The following is a 16,549-nucleotide window of genomic DNA, read 5'->3' as shown; positions in this document are numbered from 1 at the left end:
ACGTTTATCCAACTGAAAGGCCTAGTGCCCCACATGCTCTACCTGGGTCTGTGATCTGTAATTGTGGCATTTCCTGAAAGCCTCAAGAACAATCCACATTGTACACATCGAGAGGGCCTCTGAACCCCCTTTGAAACCAACACACACCACCTCATTCGCAAGACTGCCAGGGAGAATCAAAGAGAGTGAGAGACAAACTGTTTGTCTAATCAGCGAACAAGCTCTCTCTCTCTCTCTGATGTGGGGGAGAGAAACTTTAGCCTGTTCCATTGCCGTCAACACAAAGACGCAAAGCAATCCTACTCCACCAACAGAACAAGGTGTCCTTCACTCCCTGTCTCGGTCTCAGCCTCTGTCTCTACCTCTGTCTCTACCTCTACCTCACCTTTGTCTGCCTCCTTCTCTACCTCTGTAAATGTTTCTGCTTCTGTTTTTAGCTCTGTCTCTGTCTCTCTGGTTCGACCTCTGCCTGTGTCTGCCTCTGTGTCTGCCTTTGCCTTTGTCCCTCCCTTTGTTTCTGTCCGCTACCTCTGTATCTACCTCTGCATTTATCTCTCTGTCTCTGCTTTGCCTCTGACTTGTATTCCTGTATCTGCCTCTCTGTCTCTGACACTGTCTCTGCTTTTGTCTGAAACTATTAGTAGTCATATTACGTATTTCAATAGTTACAATGTCATTATCACTATCAACCCTTTTGAATTTCTATGGACTCTCTTTCTTTAATAGAGAGCATTAATTCACTTCCTCATCAGCACTGCCCTACAGTGTAAGCATTAGCCTAAGCAGTATCATCAACAAGAGCCTGAGTGCTGAGAGTGAAGCAGATTATATTGCAAACATGAGCAAAATGTTTATGCTCTTCATGGCATGTGTCAAATGAGCTGTTGTAATTCAAATCAAATCAAATCAAAATGTATTAGTCACATGCACCAAATACAACAGGTTTACACCTTACAGTGAAATGCTTAATTAAGAGCCACTAACCAACAATACAGTTTGAAAAAAATACAAATAAGAATAAGAAATATTAAAGATCAGCAGTAAAATAACAATAGCGAGACTATATACAGGGGGGGTACCGGTACAGAGTCAATGTGCAGGGCACCGGTTAGTTGAGGCAATATGTACATGTACTGTAGGTAGAGTTATTAAAGTGACTATGCATAGATGATAACAACAGAGAGTAGCAGAGGTGTAAAAGAGGGGGGCAATGCAAATAGTCTGGGTAGCAATTTGATTAGACGTTCAGGAGTCTTATGGCTTGAGGGTAGAAGCTGTTTAGAAGCCTCTTGGAGCTAGACTTGGCGCTCCGGTACCGCTTGTCGGGAGGTAGCAGAGAGAACAGTGTATGACTAGGTTGGCTGGAGTCTTTGACAATTTTTAGAGCCTTCCTCTGACACCGCCTGGTATAGAGGTCCTGGATGGCAGGAAGCTTGGCCCCAGTGATGTACTGGGCAGTACGCACTACCCTCTGTAGGGCCTTGCGGTCGGAGGCCGAGCAGTTGCCATACCAGGCAATGAAGCAACCAGCCAGGATGCTCTCGATGGTGCAGCTGTAGAACCTTTTGAAGATCTGAGGACCCATGCCAAATATTTTCAGTCTCCTGAGGGGGAATAGGTTTTCTCGTGCCATCTTCACAACTTTCTTGGTGTGCTTGGACCATGTTAGGTTGTTGGTGATGTGGACACCAAGGAACTTGAAGCTCTCAAACTGCTTCACCACAGCCCCATCAATGAGAATGGAGGCGTGCTTGGTACTCTTTATCCTGTAGTCCACAATCATCTCCTTTGTCTTGATCACATTGAGGGAGAGGTTGCTGTCCTGGCACCACACAGCCAGGTCTCTGACCTCCTCCCCATAGGTTGTATTGTCGTTGTCGGTGATCAGGCAGTGTGGTGCCAGGACAGCAACCTCTCCCTCAATGTGATCATCGGCAAACTTAATGATGGTGTTGGAGTCGTGCCTGGCCATGCAGTCATGAGTGAACAGGGAGTACAGGAGGGGACTAAGCACGCACCCCTGAGGGGCCCCTGTGTTGAGGAACAGCATGGCGGATGTGTTGAAACCTACCCTTACCACCTGGGGGTGGCCTGTCAGGAAGTCCAAGATACAGTTGCAGAAGGAGGTGTTTAGTCCCAGGGTCCTTAGCTTATTGATGAGGTTTGGGGCACTATGGTGTTGAATGCTGAGCGCTGAGCTGTCGTCAATTTATTTTTATATTTATTTTACCTTTATTTAACTAACAAGTCAGTTAAGAACAAATTCTTATTTTTAATGACGGCCTTGGAACAGTGGGTTAACTGCCTTGTTCTGGGGCAGACTGACATATTTTTACCTTGTCAGCTCGGGGATTCGATCTTGGAACCTTTCGGTTACTCGTCCAACGCTCTAACCACTAGGCTACCTGCCGCCCCAATGAAAAGCATTCTCACATAGGTATTCCTTTCGTCCAGGTGGGAAAGGGCAGTGTGGAGTGCAATACAGATTGCATAATCTGTGGATCTGTTAGGGCGGTATGCAAATTGGAGTGGGTCTAGGGTTTCTGTGATAATGGTGTTGATGTGAGCCATGTCAGCCTTTCAAAGCACTTCATGGCTACAGACATGAGTGCTACGGGTTGGTAGTCATTTAGGCAGGATACTTTAGTGTTCTTGGGCACAGGGACTATGGTTGTCTGATTAAAACATATTAGTATTACAGACTCAGGACAGGGAGAGGTTGAAAAAGTCAGTAAAGACACTTGCCAGTTGGTCAGCGCATGCTTGCAGTACATGTCCTGGTAATCCGTCTGGCCCTGCGGCCTTGAGAATGTTGACCTGTTTAAAGGTCTTACTCACATCGGCTGAGGAGAGCGTGATCACAGTCTTCCGGAACAGCTTGTGCTCTCATGCATGTTTCAGTGTTATTTGCCTCGAAGCGAGCATCGAAGTAGTTTAGCTTGTCTGGTAGGCTCGTGTCACTGTGCAGCTCTCGGCTGTGTAGTCCGTAATCGTTTGCAAGCCCTGCACATTCGACGAGCGTCAGAGCCTGTGTTGTACGATTCAATCTTTGTCCTGTATTGACGCCTTAGGCCTTTTTGATGGTTCTTTGGTGGGCATAGAGGCATTTCTCAGCTTCCGGGTTAGAGTCCCGCTCCTTGAAAGCGGCAGCTCTAGCCTTTAGCTCAGTGTGGATGTTGTCTGTAATCCATGGCTTCTGGTTGAGGTATGTACTTACAGTCACTGTGGGGATGACATCATCAATGCACTTATTGATGAAGCCAATGACGGATGTGGTGTACTCCTCAATGCCATCGGAGGAATCCCAGAACATATTCCAGTCTGTGCTAGCAAAACAGTCCTGTAGCTTAGCATCTGCTTCATCTGATCACGTTTTTATTGATCGAGTCGCTGGTGCTTCCTGCTTTCATTTTTGCTTGTAAGCAGGTATCAGGAGGATATAATTATGGTCAGATTTGCCAAATGGAGGGCGAGGGAGAGCTTTGTATGTGTCTCTGTGTGTGGAGTAAAGGTGGTGCAGAGTTTTTTTCCCTCTGGTTGCACATTTAACATGCTGATAGAAATTTGGTAAGACGTATTTAAGTTTCCCTGCATTAAAGTCCCCGGCTACTTGGAGAGCCGCCTCTGGGTGAGCATTTTCCTGTTTGCTTATGGCAGAATGCAGCTCATTCAGTGCGGTGTTAGTGCCAGCCTCAGTCTGTGGTGGTATGCAGACAGCTATGGAAAATACAGATGAAAACTCTCTAGGTATATGGTGTGGTCTACAGCTTATCATGAGATACTCTACCGCAGGTGAGCAAAACCTCGAGACTTCCTTAGATATCGTGCACCAGCCTTTATTTACAAAAATACATATTTCGGCGCCCCTTGTCTTACCAGATGCCGCTGTTCTATCCTGCCGATACAGCGTATAACCAGCCAGCTGTATGTTGATAATGTGGTCGTTTAGCCACGACTCCGTGAAGCAAAAGATACGACAGTTTTGAATGTCCCATTGGTAGTTGAATCTTTCCAAAGATTATTTTCGGTCATAAGAGACGGTAGCAGCAACATTATGTACAAAATAAGTTAAAAAAACAAGTTAAACATTGCAAAGAAACGAACAAAAAAGCACAATTGGTTCGGAATATGTAAAACGTCAGCCTTGTTCTCTGGCGCCATATTAATGCTACAGTGGAATAGGTAACTTTTTTGTTTTAACGCAATACGTTTCCTTTCAGTAAAAGAGATCCCTTCACAAACATGACTCTTTCATTTAACCAGGTAAGTATCTGAGGAGAAATTCCATTTGACAATAGCTGACCCTTCCTGGTCTATTCAAACAAACCTTTATGTACAACTAGCAATTTAAACATAGATGGAATGTTGCTTTTTCCTTTTTAAATGATGAAGAAACTTTGGCTTTCCCTTTTTAAACATTGCTTAAATGTTGTTCTCTTTCCCTGGCCCATCTGAAGAGAGTATACTAACTACATAATGTTGAAGGAACGTTGCTTTCCCTTTTTAAACATTGCTTAAATGTTGCTCTCTTTCCCTGGCCCATCTGAAGAGAGTATACTAACTACATAATGTTGAAGGAACGTTGCTTTCCCTTTTTAAACGTTGCTTAAATGTTGCTCTCTTTCCCTGGCCCATCTGAAGAGAGTATACTAACTACATAATGTTGAAGGAATGTTGCTTTCCCTTTTTAAACATTGCTCTCTCTCCGCAATCCATCTGAACAGACTATACTACTGTAGGCCATAACATTAAAGGAATGTTGATTTTCCCTTCATAAATGTTGGTTAAACATTCATTTCTCTCTCCGTTGTCCATCTAAAGAGACTATACAAGGGCCATATATCTCCTGCTGATTATCTAGATCAATGGTTCTCAAACCCTGTCCTTAGGGACCCCCAGACGTTTCACAATGTTGTTGTAGCCCTCAACTAGTTCACCTGATTCACATAATTAGTTGACAAGTTGAATTAAGTGTACCAGCTCTGGAATAGATCCAACACCAGGAATGGCTGGGGGTCCCCTAGGAGAGGTTAGAGAACCACTGATTAAGATGACTTCTGCTGGACACCCTGTCACACAAGACTGGCTGAAAAAAACAAGACATTTCTGTCACCCAGTAATCAATATAAAGATGGCTTCAGTACCAAACATAATTTTTCTCAGCAAGCCATTGCTTTAACGAAACAAAGCATTAATTCAAATCATAAATCTGAGAGCGATTTAAATCCGGGGAGAGTAAGCGAGAAGGGGAAGAAGGAGAGAAAGAGAGAGAGGGAGATGGGTATAGAAAGAGAGAAATAGATAGAGAGAGAATGTATGTCTCCCTGCCTAGCCCCTAATGATTTATTTTCTACAGTTCCACGAGCGATAGATTTGTCCATACACAGTGACAGGTCACCTTCAAATGCCAGTGGCAAACTGTTCATCACCATGCACACAAGCATCTCATCGCTGTGAGTAAATATTAAAGGAAAATAATCCAATTGATTGTGGATGGGGCCGAGAGGCGTCACCGCGATATATTTCACTCAGGGAGCTAATGCCGTGGCCCGTGTATCCACACCAACACACACATATGCATGCGGATCCACACTCATGCATACACACACACGTGTGTGCGTATACACACAAATAAACACAGACATGTACACGCGCACACGCACCACTGTTCCCTTCAACAGAATTATGATTCTTCAGGGAGTGCGTTCTTATGTGTGGCTGGCAGGCCATGTGCTCAAGGTTTCAATTTAAATTGTAAAAAGATAAAACAGCTTTTTATTAACTCCATTGTCATTCTTATTAGCTCTTATTCACATTTTTCTTCATTTTGGTAATCTCATAGCCTTGTTTTCTCATTTGTCGTTTTCTTTTTTTTATTGGTCTATTCTCTTGGATTGATGACCTCAGAGCTCATGAATTGTGCTTCTCAAAAAGTACGAAAGCAGATCAGCAATCCTTTAAGTAGACCACAACAAATATCAGATATTTAGGATACTCAATAAGTGACAACAAACACACAAATATATAAAGATAACTTTATCTCATTTCAACAATATGAAAGCAGATCTAATTAAATGGAACAATCTTCCCAAAAATCTTACAGGTAGAATAAACCTTTTCAGAATAGCATGGCTCCCAAAGTTTTATATTTATTCTCGGTAATACCAATTGCCCCACCGAAGACCTTTTTTAAAAAAGTATACTCAGTCATCATAACAGACATTTTACATCTTCCTAAGTTTGAGGATTGTTTTAACCTTCCAGACCTGGAATTGTATTCACTCACTATCCTAGGCTTTTACCTACGACATATAGTTAAGTAAACTAAAGAGGAACAATGGTTACATACTGAAGATGCACGCTCATCCCCAGAAACTTTTTATGTGTCATAGTTAAAAACACTAACAATATGGAAGAAAATGAAACGGATTCTACAAGAACCAATATCACTCCCTAAAAACACAACCTGATAGAACATCCTTGGATAGCTTTTCACAATTCACTGATAAATTGGTCCAGATGGAAAACTAAAGGCATACAAACCGTTAATGACTTCCATGACAGAATGAATATGTCATTTTGGACTGACCAATGTAGATGGAGGGAAAGTTGGAGCATAACTAACAAAATTACAGTTAATTAAAAGTTATGCTTAACCCAGTATAAGCTAATGTATAGAATGTATTATACAGGAGACACAATTCACAAATTCTACAGCACAATGGCAGAGTCATGAGTGTAAAACAAATAATGACTCAATAATCCATGCTTTCAGGGAATGCTATAAAGTCTGGAAGTCATGGGCAGAGCTAGAACGTTGGGTGTCAGAAGTATTATAATGTCAACTGATTTTTAATCCATCTATCTGCATATTTCAAGACATGACATAGGAGTGTGTAGTGAGATACCCAGTGGATAGGACAATTCTCTTCTCATCACTCATTTTGAAAAAATGTATACTAAAAACCTGGAAATCAATCAGCCATTATTAACACAATGGAAAATCAAATTATTTATTATTTCAATATTGAAACTGCATGGGCTATGGAGAGAAACAAAATGGTGAAGTTTCAGGCCATGTAGAGGAAAGTGATGTGGGCGCTGGAGACGGGGGGTGTGGGCTAGTGAGTCTGGGCAGGTGTGATGTAATTGATGTTTGTATGATGTTGTCATTTGTATGTTTTGTATTGTTTATAAAAGATCAAATAAAACCGTACAACATTTTTTTTAAAGAATTGTGCTTCTTTGTTTATACTGCTTAGTACTTCTGTCGAAATGTATTCATGAATCGAGACACTTAGCAAGAGTAAGTGAATCAAAAACACTATTTAGCGAACCAAAGCTTTAGGGATTACATGGATCCTATAATTTGTAATGGGCTCATAATAATTCAACACTATATTATCATTTTCCACAGTACGCTAAGTGGCTCGGTGGCAATATTAGCTAAATCTGTCTGTATTTCTGGGCTAATAATTAATTGAAATGGCACATATTGAAAAAGCAATGATTAAATTAAAGAAATTAGAGACTGAGTTATTGGCTAATAGCTTTGGGATACAGTGTTTATGGATTAAATTTAGTATTTAACAATCTCTGTGTTGTTTTTAGATTGGATTTTACAGTGCAGTAGAGACAGAATGTACCATTGCATTACAAAGACTTAGACCATGTGTTTAGCTCTATATGAAAATGCACAATAATTGTACAAATAAATAAATAAATAAAAGGAAAACAAAAATAGTTTGTAGATGTTTCAACTGGACCTGCATTCTCTGAACTACCTACATTGTGCTCCACACTTGAAGAATAGGTATGTTTGTAATCCAGTAGTTTAGCTTGACAGCTACTGTACGGGTGCATTGATTCTTGGAGTGGCATTCAGGTGTACAAATGTACAGCATTGTTTCAACACAAGCTGTATGTAGCTCTGTATGAAGATCTGCAAACTCTGATCCTTGCCTTGCTTATGCATGTGTGTGTGTGTGTGCGTCTGCATATGTATTCATACCTGCATTGATATCTGGATGCATGTCTTTGTGTGAGTGTATGCACGTTCACGTGCACATGCGCTTGCATCTGTGTGTATGAAAGTCACACTGACTGACTCACCCACGCTGGAGCTTAGATCTCCGTTCTCGCCATTGGCCCCATGCTGGTTGGCGTTGCTGTGGTAGCTGCTCATCACCTCCAGCTTGATCTTCTTCACCTTCATGGCCTCGGCGATGGCCGCGTTGGCAGCTGCCGCCGCCGCTGCTGTCAGCCCTGGACACACCGCACCAGAGAGAACAGGAAGCAGTTAAAATGTTATACTTACTTGGTCTATAACAAGGGTCGGCTTCTTTCTTAAAGGCTTTTAAAAAGGTTTTATATTAAACATTGTGTGAATGATCTTAGGAATTATTCACACATAATGAACAACAAGCATTTACAAATTTAAATGATTTATTAGGGAACTTGATCATAAAGTGTTACTAGGGGCAATTTTCTGTGTACAAATTATTATAATCATGTTCAAGGCCTCCAACCATGGTTGAATCTAGTTGCCTATTCCTGGTCTAGAGGTTAGACTTCCTACAGCACATATACACCTGTGTACCCCAGTCCCACTGCCATTCTGTCACACACTTCTTGTTCCTCTTCTGTCTGTATCCTACAGTATAACAAAATATGTATGCATCAAAAGAAAGTGCTGTGTTGTCTGAAGGTCAAAGAGATAAGAGAACAATTCATGCATACATACAGCATATTACATACTGAATGTGTACAGTATATAAATGAAGAATAAAACTATATGTACACTACCGTTCAAAAGTTTGGTGTCACTTAGAAATGTCCTTTTTTTTTCAAGAATAGCACATTTTTTGTCCATTACAATAACATCAAATTGATCAGAAATACAGTGTAGACATTGTTAATGTTGTAAATGACTATTGTAGCTGAAACCCACAAATGCTGATGCTCCAGATACTCAACTAGTCTAAAGAAGGCCAGTTTTATTGCTTCTTTAATCCTAAGAACAGTTTTCAGCTGTGCTAGCATAATTGCAAAAGGGTTTTATAATGATCAATTAGCTTTTTAAAATGATAAACGTGGATTAGCTAACACAACGTGCCATTGGAACACAGGAGCGATGGTTGCTGATAATGGGCCTATGAAGATATTCCATAAAAAAATCTGCCGTTTCCAGCTGCAATAGTCATTTACAACATTAACAATGTCTACACTGTATTTCTGATCAATTTGATATTATTTTAATGGACACATTTTTTTTGCTTTCTTTCAAAAACTAGGACATTTCTAAGTGACCCCAAACTTTTGAACGGTAGTGTGTATATGTTTAATTACAAACTTATTATATACTGTATCAAAACATAAATACCTGAACAGAAAACATGTTGGCGTAGCATGGAACACAAAAATGACAAATATCCGAAACCCAAAATACCAGTCCCATGTTCTATGAGAGGAGCTTTTCATGCTGCTGACAACAGCACAATGTTACTATGTAACTCTACGCAGCCTGTTCCCCCACTGGCTGGTAAATATGACATCTTATGACATGAAATAGCTTTGCAGCAGGTTAACATGTAGACGAGATGTTGTTTTGTACATGTGATTGCTATGAATGTGTTGCTGGCTCTATCTCTCCCCACTAACACTGTATTGACGTCACTGTGTGCTTTGATAGGAACAGATGGACTCAGGAAAACATATATGCAATGGCATGCCATTATTTCTGTGCGTGGGCGGGGGGTTGTTGTATGTGCATGGAAGTGTGTGTTTGTGTGGGTGGGTGTGTGTGTGTGTGTGTGTGGGTATGCATGTGTACAGTGCCTCAGAAAGTATTCATACCCCTTGACTTATTCTACATTTTGTTGTGTTACAGCTTGAATTGTAAATGGATTAAATTGATACACACAACACGCCATAATGACAAAGTGTATTTGTATTCTGTACAGGCTTCCTTCTTTTCACGTTGTCAATTAGGTTAGTATTGTGGAGTAACTAAAATGTTGTTAATCCATACTCAGTTTTCTCCTATCACAGCCATTAAACTCTGTGGCCTCGTGGTGAAATCCGTGAGCGGTTTCCTTCCTCTCCGGTAACTGAGTTAGGAAGGATGCCTTTATCTTTGTAGTGACTGGGTGTACTGATACACCATCCAAAGTGTGATGAATAACTTCACCATGCTCAAAGGGATATTCAGTGCCTGCTTTTGTTTTGACCCATCTACCAATAGGTGCCCTTCTTTGTGAGGCATTGGAAAACCTCCCTGGTCTTTGTGGTTGAATCTGTGTTTGAAATTCACTACTCGACTAAGGGACCATACCAGTGGTGTAAAGTACTTAAGTAAAAATACTTAAGTATTACTTAAGTCATTTTCTGGGGTATCTGTACTTTACTTTACTATAACTATTATTATAACTTTTACTACATTCCTAAAGAAAATAATGTACTTTTTACTCCTTACGTTTTCCCTGACACCCAAAAGTACTTGTTACATTTTGAATGCTGAGCAGAACAGCAAAATTGTCTAATTCACGCACTTATCAAGAGAACATTCATGGTCACCCCTACTGTGCCTGGTCTGGTAGACTCAGTAAACACAAATGCTTCGTTTGGGAATTTTGTCTGAGTGTTGAACTGTGCCCCTGGCTATCGCACATCAAAAAGCAAGAAAATTGTGCTGTCTGGTTTGCTTAATATAAGACATTTTAAATTATTTATACTTTTACTTTTGATACTTAACTACATTTAAAACCAAATACTTTTAGATATTTACTCAAGTAGTATTTTACTGGGGGACTTTAACTTTTACTTGAGTCATTTTCTCATAATTAATCTTTACTTTTACTCAAGTAAGACAATTGGGTACTTATCCACCACTGGACCTTACATATAATTGTATGTGTTGGGTACAGAGATGAGATAGTCATTAAAAAAAGCATTTTAAACAATATTATTGCACAAAGAGTCAGTCAATAGAACTTATTATGTGACTTATTGCAAACAGGATGCATGTTTTTGAATAATGTGGAAATTTAGCAAGTTGAGGAGATTAAACTGCTTGGTGTAAACTCCCTGGATTGCATACTGTCATGGTCAAAACATATAAATGCAACAGTAGCTAACATTTACATTTTAGTCATTTAGCAGACACTCTTATGCAGAGCGAAATACAGTAGTGAATGCATACATTTCATGCATTTATTTTTATTTATTCTTTGTACTGGTCCCCTGTGGGAATCGAACCCACAACCCTGGCGTTGCACACACTATGCTGGCGTTGCAAACACCATGCTCTACCAACTGAGCCACAGGGAAGGCTTTGGGGATAAGCTAAGACGGGGATAGGTCGTTCCGTAATAAAGCACTGCTCTGCTTTCTTTACATCGGACAACTGCCAAGTCATATTGTCAAGTGCCACAAAGAGGGACATAGGCAAATTACAGTTGGCCGACAACAGAGCAGCACGGCTAGCCCTTCAATGTACACAGAGAGCTAATATCAATGACATGCAATCATGTCAATCTCTCCTGGCTCAAAATACTGCATCACTACTTGTCTTTGTGAGATGTTTTGACATGTTCAAAGCACCGAGCGGTCTGTTCAAACAACAAGCACACAGCTCAGACAACCATGCGTACCCCACAAGACATGCCACCAGGGGTCTCTTTACAGTGCCCAAGTCCAGAACGGACTCTGGAAAATGCACAGTACTACACAGAGACATGACCACATGGAAATATATTCCCCTATTACTAGCCTGTTCAACCTCTCTTTCGGATCGTCTGAGATCCCCAAAGATTAGAAAGCTGCCGCGGTAATCCCCCTCTTCAAAGGGGGAGACACTCTAGACCCAAATTGCTACAGACCTATATCTATCCTACCCTGCCTTTCTAAAGTCTTCGAAAGCCAAGTTAACAAACAGATCACCGACCATTTCGAATCCCACCACACCTTCTCCACAATGCAATCTGGTTTCTGAGCTGGTCATGGGTGCACCTCAGCCACGCTCAAGGTCCTAAATGATATCATAACCTCCATCGATAAGAGACAATACTGTGCAGCTGTATTCATAGACCTGGCCAAGGCTTTCGACTCTATCAATCACCACATTCTTATCGGCAGACTCAACAGCCTTGGTTTCTCAAATGACTGCCTCGCCTGGTTCACCAACTACTTCTCAGACAGAGTTCAGTGTGTCAAATCGGAGGGCCTGTTGTCCGGACCTCTGGCAGTCTCTATGGGGGTGCCACAGGGTTCAATTCTCGGGCCGACTCTTTTCTCTGTACACATAGCCCATCTGTAAATAGCCCATCCAACTACCTCATCCCCATACTGTTATTTTTTTCCCGTCCTTTGCACCCCAGTATCTCTACTTGCACATTCATCTTCTGCACATGTATCACTCCAGTGTTAAATTGCTAAAATTGTAATTATTTCACCCCTATGGCCTATTTATTGCCTTACCTCCCTTATCTTATCTCATTTTCACACACTGTATATAGACTTTTTTCCTATTTTGTTATTGACTGTATGTTTGTTTATTCCATGTGTAACTCTGTGTTGTTGTTTGTGTCGCACTGCTTTGCTTTATCTTGGCCAGGTCTCAGTTGCACACTTGCATACACACACACATGCCAGCACAATCACTCTCCACACACATACACACTGGTCAAAAGTTTTAGAACACCGACTCATTCAATGGTTTTTCTTTATTTTTACTATTTTCTACATTGTAGAATAATAGTGAAGACATCAAAACTACGAAATAACACATATGTAATCATGTGGTAACCAAAAAAGTGTTAAACAAATCTAAATATAGTTTATATTTGAGATTCTTCAAATAGCCACCCTTTGCCTTGATGACAGCTTTGCACACTCCTGGCATTCTCTCAACCAGCTTCACCTGGATTGCTTTTCCAACAGTCTTGAAGGAGTTCCCACATATGCTGAGCACTTGTTGCTGCTTTTCCTTCACTCTGCGGCCCGACTTATCCCAAACCATCTCAATTTGGTTGAGGTCAGAGGATTGTGGAGGCCAGGTCATCTGATGCAGCCCTCCATCACTCTCCTTCATGGTCAAATATCCCTTACACAGCCTGGAGGTGTGGTGGGTCATTGCCCTGTTGAAAAACAAATGATAGTCCCACTAAGCCCAAACCAAATGGGAAGGCGTATCGCTGCAGAATGCTGTGGTAGCCATGCTGGTTAAGTGTGCATTGAATTCTAACTAAATCACAGACAGTATCACCAGCAAAGCATCCCCACACAATCACACCTCCTCCTCCATGCTTTACGTTGGGAAATACACATGCAGAGATCATCCGTTAACCCACACCGCGTCTCACAAAGACACAGAGGATGGAACCAAAAATCTCCAATTTGGACAACAGACCAAAGGGCAAATTTCCACTGGTTTAATGTCCATTGATCGTGTTTCTTGGCCCAAGCAAGTCTCTTCTTCTTATTGGTATCCTTTAGTAGGCCTGATTCAGTCTCCTCTGAACAGTTGATATTGAGATGTGTCTGTTAAGAATTTATTTGAATAACTCTGGGTCTTCCATTCCTCTGGGGGTTCTTATGAGAGCCAGTTTCATCATCGCGCTTGATGGTTTTTGCAACTGCACTGCATATTTTCTGTATTGACTGACCTTCACTAATTCATTTATATGTCATTTTTTAATGACTGAACAAAGCCGCACTGGAACTGTTTTCAGGTGAGTGAAATGTAATTAGTGAAAATATGTATTAATCATAGGGTTTTTTGGTCAATGCCATCTCTGTTCTTTGTAAGAGAAACACTAATTTTATCAAATCAAATCAAATGTTGTTCCTTGCTCGAACAGTGCAGTAGTATCTAACAGATCACAACAATACACAAATCTGAAAGTAAAATGATGGAATTAAGAAATAAATCAATATTAGGATGAGCAATTTTGGGGTGACATTGACTAAAATACAGTAGAATAGAATACAGTATATACATATGAGATGAGTACAGAAGTATTTCAACATTATTAAAATGATTAGTGTGGCCATTGATTCCATCTCTATGTGTATAGGGCTGCAGCCTCTAAGGTGCAGAGTTGAGTAACAGGGTGGTAGCTGGCTAGTGATGGCTATTTAACAGTCTGATGGCCTTGAGATAGAAGCTGTTTTCAGTCTCTCGGTCCCAGCTTTGACGTACCTGTACTGACCTCTCCATCTGGATGACCCAGTGGTCCTGTGTGGCTCAGTTGGTAGAGCATGGTGTTTGCAACGCCAGGGTTGTGGGTTCGATTCCCACAGGGGATCAGTACGGAGAAAAAATGTATGAAATGTATGCATTCACTACTGTAAGTCGCTCTGGATAAGAGCGTCTGCTAAATGACTAAAATGAAAAAAAATGTAAACAGGCCGTGGCTCGGGTGGTTGATGTCCCTGATAATCTTTTTGGCCTTCCTGTGACATCGGGTGGTGTACGTGTCTTGGAAGCCAGGTAGTTTGCCCCCGCCCTCTGGAGAGCCCTGCGGTTATGGGCGGTGCAGTTGCCGTACCAGGCGGTGATACAGCTTGACAGGATGCTCTCAATTGTGCCTCTGTAAAAGTTTGTGAGGGTCTTAGGGGCCAAGCCACATTTCTTCAGCCTCCTGAAGTTGAAGAGGCGCTGTTGCGTCTTCTTCACCACACTGTCTGTGTGGGTGGACCAATTCAGATTGTCAGTGATGTGTATGCTGAGGAACTTGAAGCTACCACCTTCTCCACTGCGGTCCCGTCGATGTGGATAGACACGTGCTCCCTTTGCTGTTTCCTGAAGTCCACAATCAGCTCCTTTGTTTTGTTGACGTTGAGGGAGAGGTTATTTTCCTGGCACCAATCTGCCAGGGCCCTCACCTCCTCCCTGCGGGCTGTCTCGTCATTTTTGGTAATCAGGCCTACTACTGTTGTGTCGTCTGCAAACTTGATGATTGAGTTGGAGGTGTGCGTGGCCACGCAGTCATAGGTGAACAGGGAGTACAGGAGGGGGCTGAGCACGCACCCTTGTGGAGCTCCTGTGTTGAGGATCAGCGAAGTGGAGGTGTTGTTTCCTACCTTCACCACCTGAGGGCAGCCCGTCAGGAAGTCCAGGAGCCAGTTGCACAGGTCGGGGTTCAGACCCAGGGCCCCGAGCTTAATGGTGAGATTGGAGGGTATTATGGTCACACAGCTAATTTCGGATTTTGCAATAGATTTTGCAATAGAAACAGTGTTATACAGAAAGAACAAAGGCTCATAAACACAATTCACCTACGTATAGGGCCAGGGCGAAACAAAATCTATGAGAGCATAATTTCTTTAAATACCCTGTATCAAAATGTGGATACAGTTAACAAAACATGACTTGAGTACAGTTTTCCACATTCAATGATGCAGATATCACTGAGATGAAAAGGGTGCAAGCAAACCTAGGTCCATGAGATGAAAAGTGTAAAGGAAAACAGTTGTATGAAGGAAACAGTTTATAAAGGAAATGGTATCTTCTGTAGATAACATTTACAGTTGAAGTCGGAAGTTAGTTAGGAATCGTTTTTCAACCACTCCACAAATTTGTTAACAAACTATAGTTTTTTCAAGTCGGTTAGGACATCTACGTTGTGCATGACACAAGTCATTTTTCCTACAATTATTTCACTTATAATTCACTGTATCACAATTCCAGTGGGTCAGAAGTTTACATACACTAAGTTGACTGTGCCTTTAAACAGCTTGGAAAATTCCAGAAAATTATGTCATGGCTTTAGGAGCTTCTGATAGGCTAATTGACATCATTTGAGTCAATAGGAGGTGTTCCTGTGGATGTATTTCAAGGCCTACCTTCAAACGCAGAGCCTCTTTACTTGACATCATGGGAAAATCAAAAGAAATCAGCCAAGATCTCAGAAAAGAATTTGGGGACCTCCACAAGTCTGGTTCATCCTTGGGAGCAATTTCCAAACACCTGAAGGTACCACGTTCATCTGTAAAAACAATAGTACCCAAGTATAAACACCATGGGACCACGCAGCCATTATACCGCTCAGGGAGGAGGCGCGTTCTGTCTCCTAGAGATAAACATACTTTGATGTGAAAAGTGCAAATCAATCCCAGAACAACAGCAAAGGACCTTGTGAAGATGATGGAGGAAGCAGGCACAAAAGTATCTATATCAACAGTAAAGCAAATCCTGTATCGACATAACCTGAAAGGCCGCTCAGCAGGGAAAAAGCCACTGCTCCAAAACCGCCATAAAAAAGCCAGACTACAGTTTGCAACTGCACATGGGGACAAAGAGCGTACTTTTTGGAGAAATGTCCTCTGGTCTGATGAAACAAAAATAGAACTGTTTGGCCATGATGACCATTGTTATGTTTGGAGGAAAAAGGGGGTCGCTTGCAAGCCGAAGAACACCATCCCAACCGTGAATCACGGGGGTGGCAGCATCATGTTGTGGGGGTGCTTTGCTACCTGACTGGTGCACTTCACAATATAGGTGGCATCATGAGGGAGGAAAATTATGTTGATATATTGAAGCAACATC

General features: G+C 41.6%; 1 protein-coding gene across 2 annotated transcripts in view; it reads right to left on the bottom strand.

The window, feature by feature from the left end:
- dachd (dachshund d) overlaps window positions 1-16,549 on the bottom strand; it is a 381,753-nt gene that overhangs the window by 177,983 nt on the left and 187,221 nt on the right. For both annotated transcript variants that reach the window (XM_014163781.2, XM_014163783.2), the window contains exon 3: window positions 8,113-8,265. In XM_014163781.2, coding sequence (XP_014019256.1) covers window positions 8,113-8,265 — 153 coding nt within the window. The remainder of the gene's footprint in view (window positions 1-8,112; window positions 8,266-16,549) is intronic.

The sequence above is a fragment of the Salmo salar genome, chromosome ssa21 (assembly GCF_905237065.1).
Source record: "Salmo salar chromosome ssa21, Ssal_v3.1, whole genome shotgun sequence".
Classification (NCBI taxonomy): domain Eukaryota; kingdom Metazoa; phylum Chordata; class Actinopteri; order Salmoniformes; family Salmonidae; genus Salmo; species Salmo salar.
Note: the sequence above shows the minus strand (reverse complement) of the source record. Positions and strands in the feature narration are given on the sequence as shown.